This window comes from Leucoraja erinacea, chromosome 39 (assembly GCF_028641065.1).
Source record: "Leucoraja erinacea ecotype New England chromosome 39, Leri_hhj_1, whole genome shotgun sequence".
Taxonomy (NCBI): Eukaryota; Metazoa; Chordata; class Chondrichthyes; order Rajiformes; family Rajidae; genus Leucoraja; species Leucoraja erinaceus.
In genome coordinates, this window is record NC_073415.1 from 9720254 (window position 1) to 9746197 (window position 25944).

A 25944-nucleotide genomic window follows, 5' to 3' on the forward strand; every position below is an offset into this window, starting at 1 on the left:
CCCCCCACCTCCTCCTTGATTTGGAGATTCCACCTAAGGATGTGCCATGTTGAATTCTGACCTAATATGAGGTGAAACAACCTGTTCTGTGTGTGGGCAAGTGATTATCTGTACTGTGGGATTTGAACCATCACCCCTCTACCCTGTCTGTATAAGACGGCTGCACTCAGTGAATAGACCGGAACAGGTAACAACTTGCTTGAAGCAAGTCTCAAGGAGACCATTAAATAGACATTGCACAGTGGTTCGATTGTGCCATGAAAGAATTGTGCCACATAAACTACCCTTGTATGGATTCAGTGTAGTAAAGTGCTTCTAGTGCTATAGTTGAGATTTGCACACACTTTTGTGAGTCTATTGAGACACACTTGCATCCCAGCAGTGTTTTCTATCACTGGTGCAAGATGCAATCATTTCCTTCCCCTCATTCACACCTATTTAAAGGTATCCTTTCTAAAATGCGATGCCCAGAAATGTACACTTTACCCTGAGGCTTGTGTAGCTGGCTTCAGCTCTGGCTTTTCACCTGTTGGTAAATGAGCTGCTGAGTAAAATCTGACGTGAACTGACATTCATTATCCCACCCTAGCCGTGTTTTGTCTCTCCACTGGTTCCTGGAGGTGTTGAATTCTGCTGGTGCATGTTTCCCTTGTCTCTTGGATGAGTTAATATAGGGCTTATTCCAGGTACTGTTACATCTAACGTCCAGCTCTTGCCCATTTGGTTTCTACCAGATGGTTAGAGAGTGTTCTGGCAGATTTGTGTCAGCGCTCTCTGGATAAATCCACGCTGCTGCCGATCCATAAATGGCTGTTCTTGATGGTTTAATGTGCGAGATTTTCGCAGCAAGTTAAGATTCTTCCATAATTCAATTCATGGGAATGGTTGCAGCGTAGGAAGGGACTGCAGATGGACACAAAATGCTGGTGTAATTCAGCGGGACAGGCAGCATCTCTTGAGAGAAGGAATGGGTGACGTTTCTGGTCGTGACCCTTCTTCAGACTCCTCTTTAAGCCTGAAGAAGGGTCTTGACTCGAAACGTCACCCATTCTTTCTATCCAAAGATGCTGCCTGTACCCGCTGAGTTACAGCCTTTTAATTCGTTACCAACCACTTTCCATTATGGCCTTTGTTATAGTCTGACCATCAAGAAGCTCGGTGGGATTTACATAGCATGAGAAGAACTGTATTAATGTGGTACTTATCACTGATGGACAGGTACCCAGAGCAATCTAGGGTGCTGCACCATGTCAGACACAGTGTGTTATGTTTAATTATTGAGATTGTGAAGATATGTAAAAATTTAAACTTTAGGTTTGACAGGAATTGCACTTTGACTGGGTCTCACGCTCATCACTGGAATCTGTCCTATTGCCCTGAAATGGCCATGAGGAGTGGGACTGGGAGAACAGTTCAGCAACTTGCTGAGGAACTGCCATTGGATATCCCGCTCGTGGCATCGTTGTATTATTTCATGTTTGGGGGGGGGGGGGGGGGGGGGGGGGGGCAAGGATGTCATAATTAACAATCAAACTGGAATGATTTGAGAAAAACTGCCAAGTTCATTTCATGAGGTTACAGTATTTAACAGCGACGGAGACCCCCTCCCCTCCTCTGAGGGGAGTTGGGATCGCTGTGTCCTGACAGTGTTTTGTGTTTGAAGTAAATGTCGTGTGCGATTTGAGGCATTGTGCTCAGACTGAAGCGGCACTAACCCAAGCTTATCCACTCTCGGCTGCTGATTCATTCCTTCCTTGGTTTTTGTTTTCCTGTGGTTGAAAGACATTTCTGAATTGTCCTGTCTGACTCCAATGCTCCACAATCTACATGCAGCATTGGCATGGATGAAGTGTAGTGTGTGAACATCACTCTTTGTTTTGCCGACAGCTGGGATCCACCATTTGCCGCGATTCCAACCGCACTTTCTGTAATGGAGCGGTTCCTCGTCAGTGTGGGATTGGGGGAGGAAGGAGGAGGGGATGAGGTGTGCACAGCTGACCTGTGGCAATATTGCAGGATGTTTGTTCCCAACAGCTATTTGCTTATTTCTCTGTTCACCATTCTGCTGCCTGACCATGAACAGCTGTCTTGCACTTAATGCCTATTACTTGAAGTCTGTTGAATTAAATTGATGTTTAATGATGTGGGTGAGTGGTGAGTATCATTGAGCAACAAGCTGAAAAGACCAAGGTCTGGTGATTTTTTGTGATTTACGTGGCTTGGTTTTCATAGTCTGTTTGTTCACTGCTACTCGCAGAGAGGGATGAACTGAAATTTGTGTTCATTTACATCAGATGTTTATTTTTAGTATATGTAAATAACTGAAAAGGAATTTATAAAGATCAATAAAAGACTAAGGCTTGCAACACTGCTAACGTCTTCCCGTTGATTGATTCTCTCTAAATATTGAGCCAACTAAGGCACTGTTGACTATTAAGAATTCAAGTAGGAAAAGGAAGCTGACAAGTCTTCCCAGTGAGTATCACAACTTCCTTTGAACTGGGGGTCGGCTGGTATGGAATGTCATTGGGGTTCAGCTATCCTTCACATTGGCTGTGCCTGGACGTAAATAACAAACCAACCAGCTCTGCATTCCAGCCACCTTAGCTGGAAACACAAAGGTATTGAGCTGAGCTTGTTGCTTCTGCTTCAGGCAATATTGAATCAAATTTAAAATAATGAATTAAAAAGTCAAGAATATCCCTATGGTGTGTCTCTGCCACTGTTCCAGACCTGGTCAAGTCATAATTTACTCCAGTGGGAAGAATGACAGTAATTCTCAGGGGTGAGTGGTGAGATTATGCTTTTTAGTTTCACTTCCTGCCCAGATCTCAAGCTGTTGCTTTGGGAATAATGTGATTTAAACCTGACAATTATGCGTTTCCAAATTGCGATGTTTAATTTAGTTTAGAAATGCGGATACAGGCCTTTCGGCCCACCGAGTCCACACCGACTAGCGATCCCCGCACATCAACACTATCTTACACACACTAGGGACAATTTACACTTACACCAGGTATGCAAACCAAAGCCAATTAACCTACAAACCTATGGAGTGTGAGAAGAAACCGAAGATCTCGGAGAAACTGAACTGAACCTAAACTCTTGAGCGACTGCTCACCGAGGTTGCCTCCGTGCTCGCCCATTCCTTCTCTTCCGAGATGCTGCTCGTCCTGCTGAGTTACTCCAGCATTCTGTGTTTGTCTCTGGTGTAAACCAGCATCTGCACTTCCTTCCCTCACCCGTTTTGTCTTGGCCTCCACAGTCGTCTGCAACATTGAGATCCGCAGATTGCCGCAGCTAGGCGGCATGGTGGCGCAGCGGTAGAGTTGCTGCCTTACAGCGCTTGCCGTGCCAGAGACTCGGCTTTGATCCCGACCACGGGTGCTGTCTGTACCGAGTTTACGTTCTCCCCGTGACCTGCGTGGGTTTTCTCTGGAGTTCTTCGGTTTCCTCCCACGCCCCAAAGACGTGCGGGTTTGAAGGATAAATGGCTTGGCAAAAGTGTAAATTGTCCCCAGTGTCGTGATCGCTGGTTGGTGCGGACTCGTTGAGCCAAAGGGCCTGTTTCCGTGCTGTATCTCAAAACTAAACTAAATTCACCACCCTCTGGCTAAATAAATGCCTCCACATCTTTCTAAAGGTACACTCTTTTATCCTGAGGCTGTGGCCTCTGGTCCTACTGAGACTATGCATTGGGAGTGAGTGGCTGCTCACCCATTCCTTCTACAGGTGCACAGTAGAGAGCATGCTGACCGGTTGCATCGTGGCTTGGTTCGGCAACTTGAGCGCCCAGGAGTGGAAAGGACTACAAAAAGTAGTAAGCACTGCCCAGTCCATCATCGGCTCTGACCTCCCTACCATCGAGGGGATCTATCGCAGTGTCTGCCTCAAAAAGGCCAGCAGCATCATCAAGGACCCACACCACCCTGGCCATACACTCATCTCCCCGCTGCCTTCAGGTAGAAGGCACAGGAGCCTGAAGACTGCAACGTCCAGGTTCAGAAATAGCTACTTCCCCACAGCCATCAGGCTATTGAACTCAACTCAAACAAAACTCTGAACATTAATATGTTTAAGAAGGAAGTGCAGATGCTGGAAAATCGAAGGTACACAAAAGTGCTGGAGAAACTCAGTGGGTGCAGCAGCATCTATGGAGCGAAGGAAATAGGCAACGTTTCGGGCCGAAACCCTTCTTCAGTCTGTAGAAGGGTTTCGGCCCGAAACGTTGCCTATGTCCTTCACTTTTCTCCAGCATTTTTGTGTACCTTCTGAACACTAATAGCCCATTATCTGTTTATTTGCACTTTATCAGTTTATTTTTTCATGTATTGAGAAGGGTGATTATAGAGTGATGGGTTGTAAATATGACTAAGATACTGTATAGTATATGCGGGTTTTTTATTTTCTTTTTCTTTTTTTCTTTTTTTGTATGGCTTTGTAAATATTTGATTAGTGTTCAAATGTAAATAATTTGGTGTACATATAGTGGCTGGTGTACATATGGTGTACATATAGCTGCTAAATTTGTATGAGATAATTACAAGCAGTTGAATAAGGGGTGGGAATTAATAAGCTTTGGCTTCTTCCTGCTCCTTTTCGGACACATATGATTTCATTTATTTTTAGATATTGTTTATGACACTTTATAAATATTTGTGTTTTGTTTTTTGTATGCTGTTTCACATTTGCTTTTTATTCTTTTGTTCTGTCCGAAATAAATAACTAATAAATAAATAAATAAATAAACGTGTGTATATATTTATATAATAATAATAATAATAATAACTTTATTTGTTAAGCACCTTAAAAACAACCAAAGCTGACCAAAGTGCTGTACAGAAAAAAGAAAACAAGCAAGACATCATAAAACAGGCAGAACAACAGAACATACAACTAACACGAGGCGCATAAATTACATACAAAAATCCAAACAATAAATTAAAAAAAACATAAAACACAAGTACGAACAACGCAGCAAAACCAAGCAAATAAAGTTAATAAACAATTCAACACCTCACTGGTCTACAAAGGCCATATAATGGTATATGGACCCACTGATCTGTTCTGTATTCATGCCTACTATGTTCTGTTGTGCTGAAGCAAAGCAAGAATGTCCATTGTCCTATCAGGGGTACATGACAATAAACTCTCTTGACTCTTCTCTCCAGAGATGCTGCCTGTGACCTGTGACCCACTGGGTGACTCCAGCCCTCTGCGTCTCCATGACAACGGTAAACACCCCGGGCCCGGGTGACATCATCAGCGGCCAATGGGAGCCGGAGCCCCGGGGATATGATGTCATGGCCGTGGGGGAGTGGGCGGGACCAAGACGCGTAGGCCAATCACCGCCGGCGTCCGACTAATTGGCGTCTGTACCAACCAATGGAGACGGTGGTGGGCGGGTGTTATGCAAAACCCGCCATAGGAATAGACCAATTGGGGCTGAGCTCGTACGACATTGACTGTGGCCTAACCCAATCAGGTTAGAGATGCGCGTGTGACGTAGCCTAAAACCCGCCCTCTCTGCCGGAACCGATGGGTGATTGGCTGTACTAGGTGATTGATGGCGGTCCGGCCCAATCAGAGTTGAGCTGCACAATAAAGACGCCAATATTGCCCGCCCCGTTTCCAGAGATGCGGTTTGATTGGTTGTCCCTCGCGATTGACGGTGGTCTTGCCCAATCAGAGTTGCACCGGCTGAATCCCGCCCCCTTTCTCAGACCGTAGGTGTCATTGGATGTCCGGGGTGAGTGACGGCGGCGCTGGCCAATGGGAGGGTCTGGGCGGGAGCGGAAGCGCAGGCCGCAGGCGCTGGGAGTGAGTGAGTGAGTGAGTCCGGGGCCCGCGGCCGGGATCGGGACCCGCACATCGGCGCCATGGGGAACCGGGGCATGGAGGACCTGATCCCGCTCGTCAACAAGCTACAGGATGCCTTCAGCTCCATCGGCCAGAGCTGCAACCTCGACCTGCCGCAGATCGCCGTAGTGGGCGGCCAGAGCGCCGGCAAGAGCTCGGTGCTGGAGAACTGGAGAAGGCCGAGGCCGGGGGTTGGGGTGGGGGGAGAGGCCGAGGCCGTGGGGGGGGAGAGTGGGGTGGGGGGAGAGGCCGAGGGGGTTGGGGTGGGGGAGAGGCGGGGAGAGGCCGAGGCCCGGGAGGTCTGGGGGTTGGGGGGGGGGGCCGCAGGGGGTTGGGTGGGGGGAAGGCCGCCCGGAATTAACTTAAACTTCCGAGGCCCCAGGCCCGAGCATCCTAACAGGCCCGGGGCCCCGCCGCACCCACTCCCTTACTCCCCCGGAGGTCTGGAGCCGCAGTACTCCATTGTCACCCCGACATCCTAACCCCCGCACTACTCCCTTACTCCCCCCACTCCATTAACTCCCCCTGCACCCCCACTCCCTTACTCCCCCCCCCCACCCTCCATTACACCCCCTCCCTCCTCCAACTCTCCCCCCCCTGCCTCCCCATTGTCACCCACTCCCCCTGCACTAGCACCCCACCCCCTCCACTCACCCCCCCTGCTCCCCCCCCCTCACCCCCCGCTCAAACTCCCACTGCCCCCCATACTCCCTGCACCCACTCCCTGCACTAGCACCCCACCCACTCCATTAACTCCCCCTGCTCCCCACCCCTCACCCCCTGCTCAAACTCCCACTGCACCCCCCACTCACTCCACTCTCACTGCACCCCACACTCACTCTCACCCCCTGCACCCCCCACCCCCCACCCACTCCCTGCACTAGCACCCCACCCCTCCATTAACTCCCCCTGCTCCCCCACCCCATTCACTCCCCCTGCAGCCCCTTCCCACTACGCAGCCCCTCCCACTACTCCCCCCTCCCTACTCCATTGTCACCCACTCCCCCTGCACTAGCACCCCACCCACCCCATTAACTCCCCCTGCTCCCCACCCCCTGCACCAACCCACTCACTCTCACTGCACCCCCCACTCCCTGTACTAGCACCCCACCCACTCCATTAACTCCCCCTGTACCCACCCCTCACCCCCTGCCCAACTCCCACTGCACCCCCACTCACTCACTCACCCCCTCCCTGCACTAGCACCCCACCCACTTATTAACTCCCCCTGTACTCTCCCACTGCACCCCCCACTCACACCATTACCCCCCTCACACCCACACATTACCACCTTACGTGGTCTCAAACATTACACCACCCATTCCACCTGCACCCCTCCCCTCCCCTGAACACCTGCTGCACCTTTCCCCTTGCATCCCACACCTTTGCCAAATGAACACTCCACACGCTGCCACACCCTACCAATAGCAATTGAACACTTGTCCCACACCCTCCCATCCCACACCGACCCTTCCCCACCACCTGCACCCCACAATCACCCCAGGCAAATGAACACACACACACTTACAGATCCTGCCTGCAGCCCCCCCAACACACTCACTCAACCCCACTAACCCCATTCCTTTCGTGCGCACCCACACACCCTCTCCCCAATCCCTGCCTCCTTGTTCTCCAGCCTTTTCATTCCAAGCATGTGCTTATCTCATAATCTGTTGGCTGTTTGTGATTGAAAGTAGGAGATATTTCTTCACAAAGGAGGTACACCTGTGGCATTCAGTACTGCAGCAGTGTTGTGAAGGGTTAGTCATTGAATTATGGGGGTAGGACAGGAAAATTGGACCATGGTGGAAATTCTTCTCTTTCTTGTGTTAGGGTTTACCCAATTCTAGCCTCTCCACCCACTTCATGCCACCTTTATCCAGGAATTATTATCTTTGTGGATAACCTATCAGAATAGAGAGTGTCCAGATTTTGTGGGTTATACAAACAAAGCTGATTTATAGCAAAGATAGACACAAAGTGCTGGAGTAACTCGGCGGGTCAGGCAGCACCTCTGGAGAAAAAGGATGGGTGATGTTTTGGCTTGGGACCCTTCTTCAGATTGAAAGTAAGGGGTAGAGGAATGGTGAGGGGCTGGAGGCAAGGAACGATGTGGAATAATCAGGGTCAGTTCTTGTAGCTGGAGTGGTAGCCTCTACAGATTGGGCAGGACGTGGCTGATAGGGTGACTGGGTGGATAGCTGTGAGGCAGCGTGTTCCTTTTGTTCCTAATCAGGGCTCTGTGTGCTCCTGATAGAGGAGACATGAGGCTTTCAGTACAATCCCGACATGCTCCACCTCTAGAGCGATTGAGGACCAGTGCCTGTGGGGCTCTTGCACTTCTTCTATGAAGTTTTTAGAGCAACCTCTAATCATTTTCTTCTGTCTGTCTGGTCATTTTCTTTCATGACAAAGCTCGTTTCATGACAGAGTTTGTTTTGGGAGTCTGGTGTTGAGCATGTGAACTGACTGAGTGTTGTTTGGGCCTCAATTTTGGCTCGGATGGAAGAGGATGCTGGTCTGTTTGCTCTCTTGAAACCATCCCCCTCCCCTCCCCACTCCCCCTGTCTCACTCTGTAATTGCTCTGATGTGGTAATAGGAATGGTCCACCCTATTTAAAAAAAATAGATGTTGCTTATTATCCTATATTTGATGCAGAACAAATGTTGTGGCTTTATGTTCGTGGTGAGCATTCTTTCACCCTCCTTTATCTCACCCTAAGCACATACTTACTTAAATATATATTATGACACAGACCTAGGCCACTCAACCCAACAAGCCCATTGCAGCTTCCAATTCAACAATCTCATTCCCCTGTAGTTTTGCAACCTATTTTCTCTTGCCCACCTACACTACATAGTGACATACAGCAGCAAATTAACTAACCAGCTTGTCTTTGGGTCGTGGGTGGAAATCGAAGCACCTGGCAAAATCCCACCTACTCACAGAGGACGTGCATACTCCACATAAGATAGACCCTAAAAGTTGGATGGACTCAGCGGGACAGGCAGCATCTCTGGAGAAAAAGGATTGGTGATGATTTGTGTCTGAAGAAGGGGCTCGACCCGAAATGTCACCCAATTATTTTCTCCAGAGGCTGCCTGTCCCACTGAGCTACTCCAGCTTGTTGTGTCTATCTGAGGTTCAAACCAGTATCTGCAGTTCCTTCCTACAAATACTCCACATAAGCAGCACCAGACGTCTGATTGAACCTGGGCCCCTGGAGCTGTGAGGCAATAGAACAATAGCTGCTTCACCATAATTCTTCCTGTCTTTACTTCCTTGTTCATAGCCTGAATCACCATAATACTCCATTTGCCTTGGGCAGTCATTATGGGGCAGGTTTCACATTCTTATCATGGTGTGCTTGAAGCTTGGGTTTCTTGTCAGCTACCTGGGCCTTCCCCTTTGTTTTGTGCTCCTAATGAAAATATCACTTTGTAGGTCAATATTCTTCCTTTAAGAAAAGGTGTCCTATCTTCACATGTGGCTGCAGAACCATCTGATCGTGTCATATTGTCACAAAGCAGGGTTTGTGAGTGTAAATGCATATGCGTCTTGTCAGAGTTCTGCCCAGTTTGATCTGTGCAAGTCGAGCCGGCATGGTGGTGCAGCGGGGAGTTGCCTTGCAGCGCCAGAGACCCGGGTTCGATCCTGACTACGGGTGCTGTCTGTACGGAGTTTGTGCCTTCTCCCCGTGACCACGTAGATTTTCTTTGAGATCTTTAGTTTCCTCCCACACTCCAAAGACGTACCGGTTCATAGGTTAACTGGCTTAATATAAATGTAAATTGTCCTAAGTGTGTGTGCGGGGATCGCTGGTCGATGCGGACTCGGTGGGCCGTAGGATCTATTATCTCTAAACTAAATCTGATATCTACTAACCGTAGCCACAACAGGAATCATTCCATGTTAACTGTCTCTAAGGAGGAATTTGCAGTTTTGCAGAGGAGACAAGAGTAGCAAGTGTATCAAATACAATGGGGGAGCAGGTAACAGATGACTGATGTAATTTTTATCTGGGCTAATGAAGTATTTACTAAACGTTGAAACTTTAAAAGGATTAGCAGAGCAAGTTTTTTGGGAAGTGTTTATGTCCTTTGGTGAGGAGGTAGAAGATATTCAATAAAATCACCCCAGGTATTGGAGGCTTGGATGATGAAAAGCTAATTTACAATACAAGATGAGGCTGAAATGAGGAATAGTTTTGTAAAGGGGAACAGGAAAGCCACTTCCACTGCTTGGTGAGAACATAAATTGAACATATGAGATAAAAGCAGAATTTAGAAATTTACTAACTGCATGGGGACTTGGTGGTGGCTCATGTTGTTGGATCTCTAATGCTGTAACCCATTCCCATGCTTTGCTGCTATTAAACCCAAATCATGATACTCGGTACCGACAGTGCCCAGTCAGGATCATGTGCGGGTCTCTGCCGCTGCGCCACTGTGCTGCCCAGTGTTCGCCGTGGAAGGACCCTCGACCGTGGTCCTCTCCCACACAGTCTTGGTGTTGGCTGCACCCAACTTCAGCGAAGATAGACACAAAAATCTGAAGAGGGGGCACGACCCGAAACATCACCCGCTCCTCCTCTCCAGAGATGCTGCCTGTCCCGCTGAGTTACTCCAGCTTTTTGTGTCTATCTTCGGTTTAAACCAGCATCTGCCGTTCCTTCCTACACATCAAAACTTCAGCGAGTTCCTTGCTAACAACAATGTTGAAGTTGAGGGGAAAGAATGACTGTGGAGGCTTGCCGCTTGCCGCTTGTACAGGAGCACGAGTGCTGACCCAAACTCCGTGGAAGTGTTGCAGCAGCAATTGGAGTGTGGCACGGATTGTTTGTTCACCAGAGCAGCCTGCCTTGTGAATGTTGACTCCAACTCGTAGCCTAAGGGAGTAGATTTGGTAACAGCAGGTGTGGCGCAGTAGCTCCTGTGAGATGTTTCTGTGCAATGGGGTGGGTGGCAGTGTGAGAACGAGCAGGGCAGACATGCTGTTTCAGTTCAGTTTAGTTTATTGTCACGTGTACCGAGGTACAGTGAAAAGCTTTTGTTGCCTGCTAACCAGTCAGCAGAAAGACAATACAAGATTACAATCAATCCATTTAAAGTGTACAGATACATGATAAGGGAATGTACATAAAAATGCTGGAGAAACTCAGCGGGTGCAGCAGTATCTATGGAGCGAAGGAATGGCTTCTCCAGCATTTTTGTGTACTTTCGATTTTCCAGCATCTGCAGTTCCTTCTTAAACATGATAAGGGAATGATGTTTAGTACAAGGTAAAGCCAGTCAAGGACTTGGAACATCAAAGAGGTAGATAGTAGTTCAGCACTGTTCTCTGGTTGTGGTAGGATGATTCAATTGCTTGATAACAGCTGGGAAGAAACTCGTGAGGCGTTTACTCGTGGGACGAGGGGTTGTATGGGTTACCTAATTGTCATGTTACCTGTGGAGCCTGTGTAACTATTGTGAGTCTTCAGGCTCAATGAGAGGAGGCTTGTGGGTTTTGTGAGATGTGGCAATCCATGGCGGCCGTCTGTTGCCTCACCTCCTGGCAGCCTGTGGTGTAAATACTGTATTTCCGCATTGTCGACTGCATGTGTGTGTGTGCATGCACGCAGCTACCTTGAGCATTTGCATGCATGCAGGCTGCGGTGTAATTTTGAATAAGAAGCAGGGTATGGGCCACCCAAGTCACTCTAGCTTCTCTTTTTCACACTTTAAAAAAAACTAACAATGGCCTGTTTCTTTTTTCATTGTAACTTTTTTTGTATGTCTTTTATTAATTTTTCTTTCTCTCTCCACATCATCGTCTATATCTCTCGTTTCCCTTATCCCTAACCAGTCTGAAGAAAGGTATCGACCCGAAACGTCACCCATTCCTTCTCTCCAGTGATGCTGCCTGTCCCACTGAGTTACTCCAGCTTCTTGTGTCTATCTACAGCGATATGTTCTGTTCGAGTCTTGTACGCAGCAAGAGCCACAAGTGGAATGAGTCAGTGTTTTATTGACCTATGTACAGAAACTGAACAATGAAATTCTTACTTGCAGCTGCGCAACAGGTTTGCAAACGTGTGTAGGAAGGAACGGCAGATGCTGGTTGAAACCGAAGATGACACAAAAAGCTGGAGTAACTCAGTGGGTCAGGCAGCATCTCTGGAGAGAAGGAATGGGTAACGTTTTGGGTTGAGACCCTTCTTCTGGTCTGAAGAAGGGTCTCAACCCAAAACGTCACCTATTCCTTTTCTCCAGGTTTGCAAACATAGTAGTTATAGATTACCTGTGGAGTCAGTGTAACTATTGTGAGTCTTCAGGCTCAATGAGAGGAGGCTTGTGAGTTTTGGGCGATGTGACAATAAATGGCAGCCTGGTCTGTTGCCTCACCTCCTGGACAGCCTGTGGTGTAAATACTGTACTTCTGCATTGGAGACTGCATGTGTGCGTGCATGAACAATGAACAACACAGAAAAATATCACGTTTGCGCTATTATGAACTCTGCAGAGAGTTTTCCCGTCTCTCTGATCTCGATGTGTGACTGGTTGCTTTGAATGACAATGTGATCACTATCGATGGGAGGAAAGGCTGACTGTTCTCTTCTGCTCTCAGGGATTTCCTTCCTCGTGGCTCAGGGATTGTCACCCGCCGACCACTCATTCTGCAGCTGATCAATGCAAAAACAGGTAGGTGTGTGATTCTGTGTATGAGTTTCAGGGCTGAAGGAGTGGGAGCAGTGGTTGGTCCTGTGGCCCCTGCAGCCCGATCAGCTGATCACTGAGGCCGGGGCTGGGCTGATCCCTACTTCCTTGCCTGATCCCCACAACCCTTAACAGTCCAAAATCCATCCACCCTGGCTTGGATTATATTCAGTGATGTACCCTGCACATCCCGTGGCTGGAGAATTTTAAATAGTTGTGATGTTGTTTCTGCTCCCTTGCAAACTCCACCTAAAACAGACGTTCTGTTAATTGAAACCATGCCCCCTACTTGGTTATCCCAGGAGAGGACATTTCAGTGACTACCCCCACTCCCCAATGGATTTATATGCTTCAACAACATCCCCGTGCATTCTTCTAGCCTCCATCGTCCTCGCCTACTTGTATATTCCTAGGAGAACTCCTTCCTCCCTGGACCACCTGGACAACCCGGTCTGAACTGCCCCCCAGAGCAAGCATAGCTCTCTTTAATTACGAAGGGCAGCTGATGGAGCTGCTGCCTCTCAGTCCCAGACACCTGCGTTCGATCCTGACCTTGGATGCTGTCCATGTGGAGTTTGCGCGTTCTCCCTGTGACCACGCGCCAGCTTTATCTCACGACGCAAAGACTTGCGGGTTTGGAGGTTAATTGGCCTCGGTAAATTGCCCTTAGTGTGGAGGGAGTGGATGAGAAAGTGGGATAGTACAGAAAGCGTTGATCAATGGTCGGCTTGGGCCGAAGGGCCTGTTTCCATGCTGTCTCTCTAAACAAAACAATACAAGTAAGTAAGTTTTATTTATATAGCACGTTTAAGTCAACTCGCATTGACACCAAAGTGCTTTACATAAAATAGATAATACGTTTCCATACAATCCATAGAAAAAAGGTTAAAAAAAATAAAGGAAATGGACACAACACATTATAGAGTTCAACACAAACGTCCCCCCACAGCAGAATCAAAAATGTCCACTGTGGGGAAAGGCACCAGAAAGTTAAGTCCTCTTCCTCTGTGAAACACCCGAGGTCGGGGCCCATTTGTGGCCTTGAAGCCAGTCCGATACAAGGTACTCCCTGGTTAATGCCACCCTGTACAATGGAGCAGGATTGCCCTACACTTGCACCGAGGGCCAACATTCCGTGTGGTTTCCTAATTACTTGACATTTTACATGATAACTTTGAGGACACTGAGGTCCCCTGTACTCCAGCCTTCTGTAGTCTCTCTCCATTTAAACAATATTCTGTCATCAAAGGAATGATGTTGGGACAACGCTCTATGTGACTGTTCATTAACGGAGAGCTGAAGCTCACACTGTTCATTGTGCTGTTGTGAAGCAGCAGTATGTGCCCAACATGGCTCCCTCCAGCTCAACATTGACCTTTGGCCCCCTATGCACTGGCATCTTTGTTGAAGCTTGTCTCGTGTATGAGTACACTGGCTCTGTTTCTGCAGTTGAATGACGGTTCACTTTCATCACAGAACATGCTGAGTTCCTGCACTTGAAGGGGAAGAAGTTTACAGACTTCGATGAGGTTCGACAAGAAATCGAAATTGAGACGGACAGGATCACCGGGAGCAATAAAGGGATCTCGGCAGTTCCCATTAACTTGAGGGTGTATTCGCCAAATGGTGAGTGGGGTCTTCAAGCTGTTTGCTACAGTACAGGCCCTTTAGAAACTGTTGTGAACTATTCCTGACTTCTGAGCTGTCTGTGGGGAGAGCATTGACTACAAGTTTCTGCTTCCGTGGAGTAGCACTGCCATCTGTTTCAGGCATAAACCAGATAAATGACAACGGGTATTAAAGACTTTGAATGGAAGCAGTGTTGAGAAACTAATAGTTTTTATGTATTATGTAGTTGATGACTCGGCAAGTAAAAGAGAAGTAATTGTTACCCTGCAGATTAAGTGACCACAGGAATTGGCTGTGGTGCCCGAGTTGCAGTCTAAAGTCCTAGTGACTTCAATTAGGCATCACATCCACGCATTCCCCCTCCCATTCCGAATCCGACCTTTCTGTCCTGGGCCTCCTACATTGCCAGAGTGAGCACCACCAGAAACTGGAGGAGCAGCACCTCATATTCCGCTAGGGCAGTCTGCACCCTAGCGGCATAAACATTGACTTCTCCAATTTCTGGTAGCCCTTGCTGTCTCCTCCCCTTCTCAGCTCTCCCTCAGCCCTCTGGCTCCTCTTCCTTTCTTCTTCCCGCCCCCCCCTCCACCCTGTATCAGTCTGAAGAAGGGTTTTGGCCCGAAACGTTGCCTATTACCTTTGCTCCGTAGATGCTGCCTCTCCCGCTGAGTTTCTCCAGCATTTTTGTCCACCTTCGATTTTCCAGCATCTGCAATTCCTTCTTCAACATCCATGCTGGAGACCAGACCAACACCACCCATCCAAGTACAGTGGCACAGAGATTCCCAGTGTTGTGCCTAAAACACAACTATGTTAAAGAAACACCATTCATAAACTTTCTATGTTTCTTTTCATGCCTTCTAGTTTCCCTCTCCTCTGACTCTCAGTCTGAAGAAGGGCCTCGGCCCGAAACGTCACCTATTCCTTTTCTCAAGAGATGCTGCCTGTCCTGCTGAGTTACCCTGGCATTTTGTGTCCATTCGCACATTCAATTATATGTTCTTGCTGATGTTTTCTTAGCATTCTCAGCAAACCTCCTTGACCATTAATCATCTTTATATGTGGCAACCTCTAAGCGTTGCTTCTAACTAAAATAATTTTCAATTCTGGATTGCATTGGTTGTTTAACCCTCTGATTACTATGTCAGAGACAACTGTGGGTGACTGATTTGTGCAAAGGCCATAATCTCCAGAATGGGGATGATGGGTGGGTGGGTAGGTGGTGATTGTTTGGTGTCAGGTGAGGTGCATTGGCCGTTATCAAGGCAGGTGCGTGTATTGAGTAGGTATGGGGCTCCAAATGGGGGTGGCTGGGTCTGTAATAGTGTGGGCTTCTAGTGGGTGGCTTGTTGAGTAAATGGTGGTCGTAACACTTCCACTTGCCCTCTTGTGTTGCTAGTTTTGAACTTGACGTTGATCGATTTACCGGGTATCACCAAGGTGCCAGTAGGTGACCAGCCGGCCGATATCGAGAATCAGATCAAGGAAATGATCATGCAGTTCATCAGCAAGGAGAACTGCCTCATCTTGGCCGTCACGCCAGCCAACTCTGACCTTGCCAATTCCGATGCGCTGAAGATTGCAAAGGACGTGGATCCTCAAGGTAAGAGCCTGCTCTTCACCTGGCCACCTACAGTGGAGGTAAAGGAGATGGACGGATGGTAGTCATTGCTGGAAAAAACATGAAATAATAACCCAGGCAAACTAGTGCATCATGTTAGGATGTGCACCTCATGCTATGAGAAATCCTTACTTGTGAGAGAAGAGGGTTGCCTTAATGTATGGATCCATGTGATGAGTGTATCCAGGAACACATCAGTATGAAGAAGGGTTTCGGCCTGAAAAGTTGCCTATTTCCTTTGCTCCATAGATGCTGCTGCACCCGCTGAGTTTCTCCAGCACTTTTGTCTACCTTTGAATATCCAGGAACTTGTCTACCTGGCCCATGGCTGCGTTAGAGAGAGGAGGAGACATAGAGCTGGAGACCAGGGGGAGCAGAGCAGAAGGAAACGTCACCCATTCCTTCTCTCCACAGATGCTGCCTGTCCCACCGAGTTACTCCAGCATCTTGTGTCTATCCATTGACCAACATTTTGAGACTCGCGTATCTCTGGGTTGTGCTGACTCACGATGTCTGTGTGACCATAATGTTCCCAGTATCGTTGCCTTCAAATTCAACTCTGTCTGTGGTTAGTGATTGGAGAAGTGAGAGTAGTGCTCAGATTAAAACTTAGAGGCGCATTATTACACCACAGCTTCTAGGTTTGCATTTTTAATCGGAGGAGACTGAACTCTTGTTGCAAACTGCCCAGATAATGCACAGTCTAACGTTCTCTCTCTGTCACAGGTTTGAGGATCATCGGTGTGATCACCAAGCTGGATCTGATGGATGAGGGGACAGACGCAAAGGACATCCTAGAAAACCGACTGCTGCCTCTCCGGAGGGGTGAGTCGAGCCCCAGCCCTGGCCGATTGAAGCAACTGCCCTGTGTTTACACTCCACGCTGTGTTGATTCTTGCACTAACCCACCTCTCTTTATCCTATCTTGTCATTGTGAGCTGATCTTTTCCTTTCTCTGTCGTCTGTCTAACTGTCCTATAAATGCTTATCCCTCAGTTGGCGGTGGAGGCCGGTTCTCTGGATGCTTTCAAGAGAGAGCTAGATAGGGCTCTTAAAGATAGCGGAGTCAGGGGATATGGGGAGAAGGCAGGAACGGGGTACTGATTGGGGATGATCAGCCATGTTCACATTGAATGGCGGTGCTGGCTCGAAGGACCGAATGGCCTATTCCTGCACCCATTGTCTATTGTCAGTCACTCTGTGTGAGATAGTGAATTGGCATTCTCTGAGTAAAGTTTCTCTACTTGCAAATGAAACCCCCCGCCCCCCTGTCATGCCAAAACTATTTGCATCCTTAAAGGGAGAGAAAAGAGATACCAGGTCAAACATTCCTGAGGGTTATTTTGTCTTGAGTGTCACTCCGCAGGTATTTGACACTTGGGAACATAATGTGCAATAACAAAGATATTGATATGGGCTGACTCCTTCATCCGGTCTGTCCCATCACCCAACGCCAAAGCTTCTTATCTTTAGTCTTGAGCGACACAGTGTAGAAACAGGCCCTTCGGCCCACAGACCATGCACTAGTTCCATCCTACACACTAGGACAATTTACAGAAGCCAATTAACCCGCAGACCATATCTGTTCAGAATGTGGGTAGAAACTGGAGCACCCGGAGAAAACCCACACGGTGACAGGGAGAATGTAGGAATTCCTTGCAGACGGCATCCATAGTCCGGATTAAACTCGGGTCTCTGGCGCTGTGGGGCAGCAACTGTGTCGTCCCAAATTATGAATATCAAATACTTCTAATTTGTTCTCAAATTGCACTGTACAAAAGATCACTCTGCCACTGAATTCCTTGCCTGCTGTAAAAGGAGCTGGATAAACCCCACAAATGGGGCCGCCTTGGGAATTCAGAGATTCAAAAATGACTGCGTGTGCTGGCAGCTCTTTACAGAGTCCGCCCTTTCCTAGTTCTCCGCGGGAGAATAATGACTTCATCGGGAGGTCTTGTCCTATCCCACTTCAAAATGGTGCATAATATTTGCCCCTAAGGTAGGTCAGTTTGGTGCCAGCCAGAGGGCAACAGGCCATCCTCCCTTGCTGCTCCTTCACTGCACCTACCAACAAATGGGGTGTTTCTCCATCAATACAAAGCAAAGAGACAAAATATACGATGAATCAGTTGGGAGGCAGTTGATTCTTTAGCACATACGGTATGTTGAGATTGCAAATTTGCCCAGCGCCTGGACATGTGGGCATCTCTAGGTAGACTCTTCTTGTTCAGTGAATCTGTGTACAGGCATTCCCATCGAAAAAGCAACTTCCACCCCTGGAAAAAAATTTGACAGCTCGTAAAGTCATATTCCCCAGGCTTGTAGACTGCCAAAACATTTTCTTAGTTGAAAATGCTGAAAATATTCAAATCAAATCTCGTTTTTTTTAAAGTAACGTTTAATAAACGGCTTAGGATATCACCAGATAACACAAAAATATAAGTCAACTATTTATTCTTGTTTTGAACTGTTAAGTTACCTGAAACTCGCCATCCAACCTTGATTTCCCTCTAATTTCTGCTGGAGGACAACAGAACGTTGATGCTTCCCATATGCTATATGAAGAGCCCTGCATCAAAACATGCACAGTACAATAACAGCAGGAGTTCTCCAATGTTTGGGACTTGTGCTTTGAAATGAGGCACACTTGAAATAATTTGTCCATTCACTTCTCCCTTTGGTTTGCAAACCCTGGCCTCTTGTATAGTTTCCTGGGAAACATTTGTTGGTGACATAGGGTTGGTAGAAATAGGAAGTGTTTCAAGCCTCAGGACCAAGAGCTGGCAAACAATGATTACTAAAATCAAAGACTGAAAGGTTTAGAGATACAGCGCGGAAATAGGCCCTTCAGCCCACCAAGTCCGCGCCGACCAGCGATCCCAGCACACTAATAGTATCCTACACACACTAGGGACAACTTGCATTTATACCAAGCCAATTAACCTACAAACCTGTGTGTCTTTGGAGTGTGGGAGGAAACCGGAGCACCCGGAGAAAACCCGTGCAAGTCACGGGGAGAACGTACAAACTGTACAGACAAGCAATCATAAACCGATTCAAACCTGGGTCTCTGGCGCTGGAAGGCAGCAACTCTGGTGGATGAAGGTGTTTTATCCAAAGTGACACAATACATCTGTTTCTGTCTCCTAACTATATTCCTGGTTCCATTATCTACAGGTTACATTGGTGTGGTAAACAGAAGCCAGAAAGACATTGATGGGAAGAAAGATATTCGTGCAGCCCTTGCAGCTGAGAGGAAGTTTTTCCTATCACACCCCTCATACAGGCATATGGCTGATCGCATGGGAACTCCGCATTTGCAGAAGATATTGAACCAGGTGACCAGCCCACAGCACATTTCTCCCCATCACATTTTGATATGAGTAGTAGCCGCTTGATGGCCAATTATTTCTGAAATAAGATTGTGTTGTCTTCATAATTTTAGTTTGTGGCCTAATTATTTGAATTGCCAAATTGCAGACGGATATTGATGTCTGGACTTGGAATTGCAACAAAAGGCAACAGGTTTTTCTGAAAGCCAAGATGGCAATGGGTGGTTTTGGGCTGAAGGCTACAATCAGAACCGTAAAGGAAAGATGTGGCTTAATGAATTGGGGAGCAACATTGTGGGGGATAAGTCTTGGGTAAGCCCTCATCTCAGTGTTTACTGGGCAAAGAGGAGATGGGAGTCTGGCTGAGATGTGAGATTCAGATGGGACTGGGTTGTCTAGTGGGGCTAATGGTCCTGCTACCTGTAGTTTTCTGTTTGATTCCGTCTGTTTATACTCTCTCTCTCTCTCTCTCTCTCACAGCAACTGACAAACCACATCCGTGAAACCTTGCCCGCCTTACGGAACAAGCTGCAGAGCCAGATGCTGTCCCTGGAGAAGGAGGTAGAAGAGTACAAAAACTTCCGGCCAGATGATCCCACAAGGAAAACCAAAGCACTCCTCCAGTAAGTGGGATCATTGGGCTCTGTGGGTCTGTTGGTCCCGAGGCTTATGTGCCATAGCCCATTGCAAGTGTTGAGACTTCTGCCTAGGATGCATTCAGCCCAGAGCAGAATGATGCAGATCTCACTTTGATAGAAACATAGAAATTAGGTGCAGGAGTAGAGGCCATTCGGCCCTTCGAGCCTGCACCGCCATTCAATATGATCATGGCTGATCATCCAACTCGGTATCCCGTACCTGCCTTCTCTCCATACCCCCTGATCCCCTTAGCCACAAGGGCCACATCTAACTCCCTCTTAAATATAGCCAATGAACTGTGGCCTCAACTGCCCTCTGTGGCAGAGAGTTCCAGAGATTCACCACTCTCTGTGTGAAAAAAGTTCTTCTCATCTAAGGTTTTAAAGGATTTCCCCCTTATCCTTAAGCTGTGACCCCTTGTCCTGGACTTCCCCAACATCGGGAACAATCTTCCTGCATCTAGCCTGTCCAACCCCTTAAGAATTTTGTAAGTTCCTATAAGATCCCCTCTCAATCTTCTAAATTCTAGAGAGTATAAACCAAGTCTATCCAGTCTTTCTTCATAAGACAGTCCTGACATCCCAGGAATCAGTCTGGTGAACCGTCTCTGCACTCCCTCTATGGCAATAATGTCCTTCCTCAGATTTGGAGACCAAAACTGTACGCAATACTCCAGGTGTGGTCTCACCAAGACCCTGTACAACTGCAGTAGAACCTCCCTGCTCCTATACTCAAATCCTTTTGCAATGAAAGCTAACATACCATTCGCTTTCTTTACTGCTTGCTGCACCTGCATGCCTACCTTCAATGACTGGTGTACCATGACACCCAGGTCTCGTTGCATCTCCCCCTTTCCCAATCGGCCACCATTTAGATAATAGTCTGCTTTCCCGTTTTTGCCACCAAAATGGATAACCTCACATTTATCCACATTATACTGCAGTTGATTGTCATCATATCACTTCTACTGTTTCCATGTAGTGTTCTTTTATAAATCAAACAATTCTCAATGTGCTGGTTAATGCCGCTATTCATCCCCTCCTGTAAGCACTGATCAATGCAGCACGGTGGCGCAGCGGTAGAGCTACTGCCTTGCAGCGCCCGAGACCCAGGTTCGATCCTGACTACGGTCGCTGTCTGTACAGAGTTTGTACGTTCTCCCCGTGACCTGCGTGGGCTTTCTCCGAGATTGGTTTCCTTCCACACTCCAAAGATGTACAGGTTTGTAGGTTAATTGGCTTGGTATAAATGTAAAATTGTCCCTACGTGATAATGTGCGGATATCGCTGGTCTATGCGGAATCGGGGGGCTGAAGGGCCTGTTTCCGCGCTGTATCTCTAAACTAAGCTAACAAATTAAATTAAATTGTATCTAGAACTGAAGCCACTTCTCCCTTTTTTGGGTTGAAGGTAAAGATTAAGCGATGGGAAAGCCAGTGTGTGTCTTGGCCAACATTCCTCTCTCGGTACCAAGGTGGTGAAACGGGTTTTTGAGCTGGTTCTAGGTTTGTGCTGTTGCAACATGACTGCTTTGTTTATGCAAATAAATGACTGCACTTCCAAATGTAAAATGGCACTAATGGGAACCTGGGCCTCTCTCACTGCTACTTTTCTCCTTTCAGGATGGTGCAACAGTTTGGGGTAGATTTTGAGAAGAGAATTGAGGGCTCTGGGGACCAGGTGGACACAGTCGAGCTGTCTGGTGGTGCGAGGATTAATCGCATTTTCCATGAGCGGTTCCCATTCGAGCTCGTGAAGGTAAGAGGTGCCGTTGGGGAGTGATTATTCCTTCATGCATCCTCCGCCGACATTGGTCTGACTGTGAAGCCGCGCTCGTTAAAGTTGCTCAACGCTTGTAAACGCAATCTGTGTTCTCTGTGCAGATGGAGTTCGATGAGAAGGAGCTGAGAAGAGAGATTAGCTATGCAATCAAAAACATCCATGGTGTTAGGCAAGTATAGTTGGCCACGTGACCTCCAACCGAGAGAGGAGCTCTGACGAAACCAAGGGCTTCATTGTGGCATTGGGAGAGAGAGTGAAAGAACTAGACGCTATACTGAAACCCAAACCAGCCAGACACTGCGCTGTTGTCATTCATTCATTCATAATGTCCTTCATCGGACATGGTTTGCACAGTGAGTGACTACTGTGGTTTGGATTATATGTTGTGAGTGATGCAGTGTTTTTGGATTGTGTAGTGTCTATGCAGTAGGTTGTTTTGTACACTGTATGCACAGTTAGTATTGCATTATCTTGGAACATATTCTCCTTAGTCAGAGGGTGGTGCCACATCTAGGTATGTGTACTGTTTGGGCAATGTGCAGTATAGGATCACAATGTATTTATGGTGTGAGTGCACAGTATCTTGGATTGTGTAATGTTTGCACAGTGAACGGTACTGTGTCCTTGACCATGCACTGTTTGCTCAGTAAACGGTGCTGTGTTATGGATTATATTTTCACAGTAAGTAGTATTGCATTCCGGATAATGTGCTCTTTGCCCAGTCAGCGCTACTGTGCCCTGGCTGCTCGTCTATTGTGCGAGTGTCGCTGTTTAAACCCAACATGCCCTTTCAAGCATCAGATTCGGGGTGGGGGAGGAAATGCCTGTGGTGAAACGAGTCACGTGTTTGTTATTGGCAAACCCTACTGAATCCTTCAGATCAAATCTTCATTAATAAACGTGATAGTGCACCACTCCACTGAACCCATGTAAGTGGGTCTTGTACTTGGCAGATAGATCTTCCATAAACTCAACAAGCGGTGGGAAATGAACCTTTAAAAAGCAAAGTTGTAGGTACTGGAACTCTGGAATAAAATCAGAAAATACTGGAAACATTCAGCAAGTAAGCCAACGAAAAAGCCAAAGATGATGAGTTTAGTTTATTGTCACGTGCGTCAAGGTGCAGTGAATAGCTTTTGTTGCGTGCTAACCAGTCAGTGGAAAGGCAATACATGATTACAATCCAGCCATCCACAGTGTACAGCTACATGATAAAAGGAATAACATTTAGTGCAAGATAAAGTCGTCATGGTTTAAGTCAGTGGCTGTCATCAGCAATGATGAAGGTTGCCGAAACATGGACTTAAGTTTTTAGTTTGGAGACACACCATGGAAATAGACCCTTCGGCCTACTGAGTCCACACCAGTTCTGTGTTATCCCACTTTCCCATCCACTCCCGACACACTAGGGGGCAATTTACAGAGGCCAATTCATCTACAAACGCGCACGTCTTTGGGATGTGGGAGTTATCCAAAGCACCCGGAGGAAACCCACGTAGTCACAGGGAGAACGTAAAAACTCCACGCAGACGGCACTCGAGGTCAGGATCGTACCCGGGTCTCAGGCGCTGTGAGGCAGTGGCTCTACAGTTGTGTCGGATTGAATGTTGCCCCAATGGGCATGAGCATAGGTAGTTGCTAGGTCTGTAGACCAATACTGGATGAGCTACAGCTAGGGTACATTGGTGGCACAGAACTGGGAGTCTGCTTGTGTGCAGAGGCCCATTGCAGTGGCATATTGTAGGATTGCTGTGCTCCTATATCTTAGAACAGCTTGTGTAGGAAGGAACTGCAGTTGCTGGTTTAAATCGAAGGTAGACACAAGATGCTGGAGTAACTCAGCGGGTCAAGCAGCATCTCTGGAGAGAAGGAATGGCTGATGTTTCGGGTCAAGACCCTTCCACAAACAGCTTGTTGGCTAGACGGTCTCCTGAAGAGACAGGTGCTGGGACAAGGAGCTCCCACCCCTGGTGGAAACTGCTCTGTGTGGCTTTGGGACCACGTCGCCTCATCATCAATCCTGCTCTGTCACTGAGCTGGATTCCCAATGTTCGGCATTGTCTTTGATTATTCTTTTTTTTTTTGTTCTGTTTTCTCTCCTTTTCCCCTCTCCGGCTGTAGAACGGGGCTCTTCACCCCGGACTTGGCGTTTGAAGCCATTGTGAAAAAGCAGGTGGTGAAGCTGAAATCTCCGTGTTTGAAGTGTGTGGACATGGTTATCCAAGAGTTGGTTAACACAGTCAGACAGTGCACGCTGAAGGTATCTCCCGCCCTGGTGGCTCCCACGTACACCAGCACCTTGCCCTATGTAGTTGTGTGCATGAACTAACGTGAACAGGGCTGTGCATGAGCAGCAAGGGGCCGCAGACTGTGGCTGCAGAGACTCCCGACCTCTGCAAAAACACTTTTTACTGCACTTTATTTGGGTGGAAGCAACCTCCTGCTGATTGCATACATCAAAGAGCAATGCTTGCAGCATGATACTGGTGCCTTACTGTGTGATAGCAACTAAAGTGCAGGGAGATGTGGCCACTCTCAACGTACATTGCTCTTATGCATTTTCATGCCTGCTTTACTTGCCTTAAATGAATGATTGGGGCAATGCAGATGGCTCTCATCAGTTTCCTGGAACCCTGTGCTTTATGTATCTGGAGACCTAAAATAATTGAAGTATGATTTAGTGTTGATGGAGAATATGGGGGGGGGGGGGGAGAGAGGGGTAAACTTCCTGACTGGTGATGGCCACTGTGTTTCTGTGTGTGGAGGTGCCGCTGATTTGATACATTTACTGCTCTGCCCCTCCCAAGTAATTTATGCCCTGGTGTAGGTATCCGAATTGTCGCACAAACAGTAATGCATTAGACTTGCTGCTGTGTTCCTTCATCTGTCCTGGGGATCTAGGGTTCCTTTTTAACCTTGCGTCATGTACGGCACAAACAGTGTGGACCGAAGGGCCTGTTCCTGTGCTGTACCATGTTCTATGCCCCATGGGATCCTTCCCCTCTGCAGGAATGGGTGAAGACTGAGACACTGTTTAAATAATGTTGAAGTGAATGGATTCAATTGGCAAGCATTATATTTGGGGAGACAACATGGATGAGATAGCAGATGGCCGTTCACCTTTGTCATCGCTCCCCCATTCTCCTGCGATTCAAAGGCACGTGTCCCTCCTCAGCCATGTCTAACTGCGATCATTTTATGATTCGTTATTTACTGTTTAAACCTGTTCAAAACAAACCCGTGCCATGTTCTGGTGTGTGGGAAGGAACTGCAGATGCTGGTTTAAACCAAAGATAGACAGAAAAAGCTGGGGTAACACAGCGGGACAGACAGCATCTCTGTAGAGAAGGAATGAATGCGTGACATTTTGGGTCGAGATCCTTCTTTAGACTCCGACTGAAGAAGGGCCTCGACCTGAAGCATCACCAATTATTTTTCTACAGAGATATTGTCTGACCTGCTGAGTTACTCCAGCTTTTTGTGTCTCATCTGTTTAATTTTCTGTTGCCTTGGCTATATTTGCTGCACGCAATTACTCTGGCTGCTGTAACCAGTTCATTCTCTGTATCCCAGCTTAGGAAAAGGTTTCTTTATTTTGATGATGTGTCTGGATTCATTAATTTGTTCCCAGTGTCTCGGTGTGAGTGCGGAGTGAAAGGCTAGGGAACTACACGTTAAGTGTGGGTACTGCTTCCTGCTTTGGGTGAAGGTTCTCTTCCTGCGGAATGTGTCCAGTGCAATGATGCATCGTGGCTTCTGGGCGTGACCAAACCCTGCAGAGTTGTGCAACTCATCTCTTCTACTTCCTCCATTGAAAGGATGTGGCCCAGTCTTGTCTTTTTGCATTCTTGGGAGGATTGCCATTGGGAGAACATTTGTAGTTGTGTGGGCTGAGCTGCCGATGATTCCTGGAACTGTTTCTAAAGAGAGCTCACCGCTGCCCTTCCAAAACAGCTGAAGGAACACACAATGGGTGCAGTGGGTTGTCATAAATGATGGTGCATGCATTACTTAGCAGGGAGAGGCAAACTGAGCAGGTAGGCTGCTGTGTGAGTGCTGTGGATCACTGGGAGTGCTCCATTATCCAGAGTGTTTGATGCAATCACCTATAATGTCAGTGGAATAACCAAGACTGTCACAACGGCCCATTCTCTCTCATCGCTCCAATGTTTGGGAAGAAGGCAGCAGTAGGTGGCCACTCTTAGATGTTAGGTTATAAAGACTATACCTCTCCCTGATTGTTTTGCCTCCTGCACTCCAGGGGCACAGTTTGTGGCGGTTGTGCACCTTCCATCGGGTATACGAGCACTAGACAGATGTTTACTGTGGGAATTAAGCCTGGTGTTTAACTCCAGGACTGATCTGTGTTCCTGAGCCTGGGCAG

General features: G+C 47.5%; 1 protein-coding gene across 6 annotated transcripts in view; it reads left to right on the plus strand.

Annotated features, from left to right (window-relative positions):
* Positions 1 to 5784: 5784 nt before the first annotated feature.
* Positions 5785 to 25944, plus strand: part of dnm2a (dynamin 2a) — a 36607-nt gene continuing 16447 nt past the window's right edge. For 2 of the 6 annotated variants that reach the window (XM_055664280.1, XM_055664283.1), the window contains exons 1-10: positions 5785 to 6037; positions 12470 to 12543; positions 14035 to 14184; positions 15587 to 15790; positions 16535 to 16633; positions 18986 to 19146; positions 19621 to 19763; positions 21401 to 21536; positions 21662 to 21729; positions 23682 to 23820. In XM_055664280.1, coding sequence (XP_055520255.1) covers positions 5880 to 6037; positions 12470 to 12543; positions 14035 to 14184; positions 15587 to 15790; positions 16535 to 16633; positions 18986 to 19146; positions 19621 to 19763; positions 21401 to 21536; positions 21662 to 21729; positions 23682 to 23820 — 1332 coding nt within the window. In that variant the 5' untranslated portion in view covers positions 5785 to 5879. The remainder of the gene's footprint in view (positions 6038 to 12469; positions 12544 to 14034; positions 14185 to 15586; positions 15791 to 16534; positions 16634 to 18985; positions 19147 to 19620; positions 19764 to 21400; positions 21537 to 21661; positions 21730 to 23681; positions 23821 to 25944) is intronic. The other 4 variants (XM_055664281.1, XM_055664282.1, XM_055664284.1 and 1 more) reach the window with 3 other exon arrangements.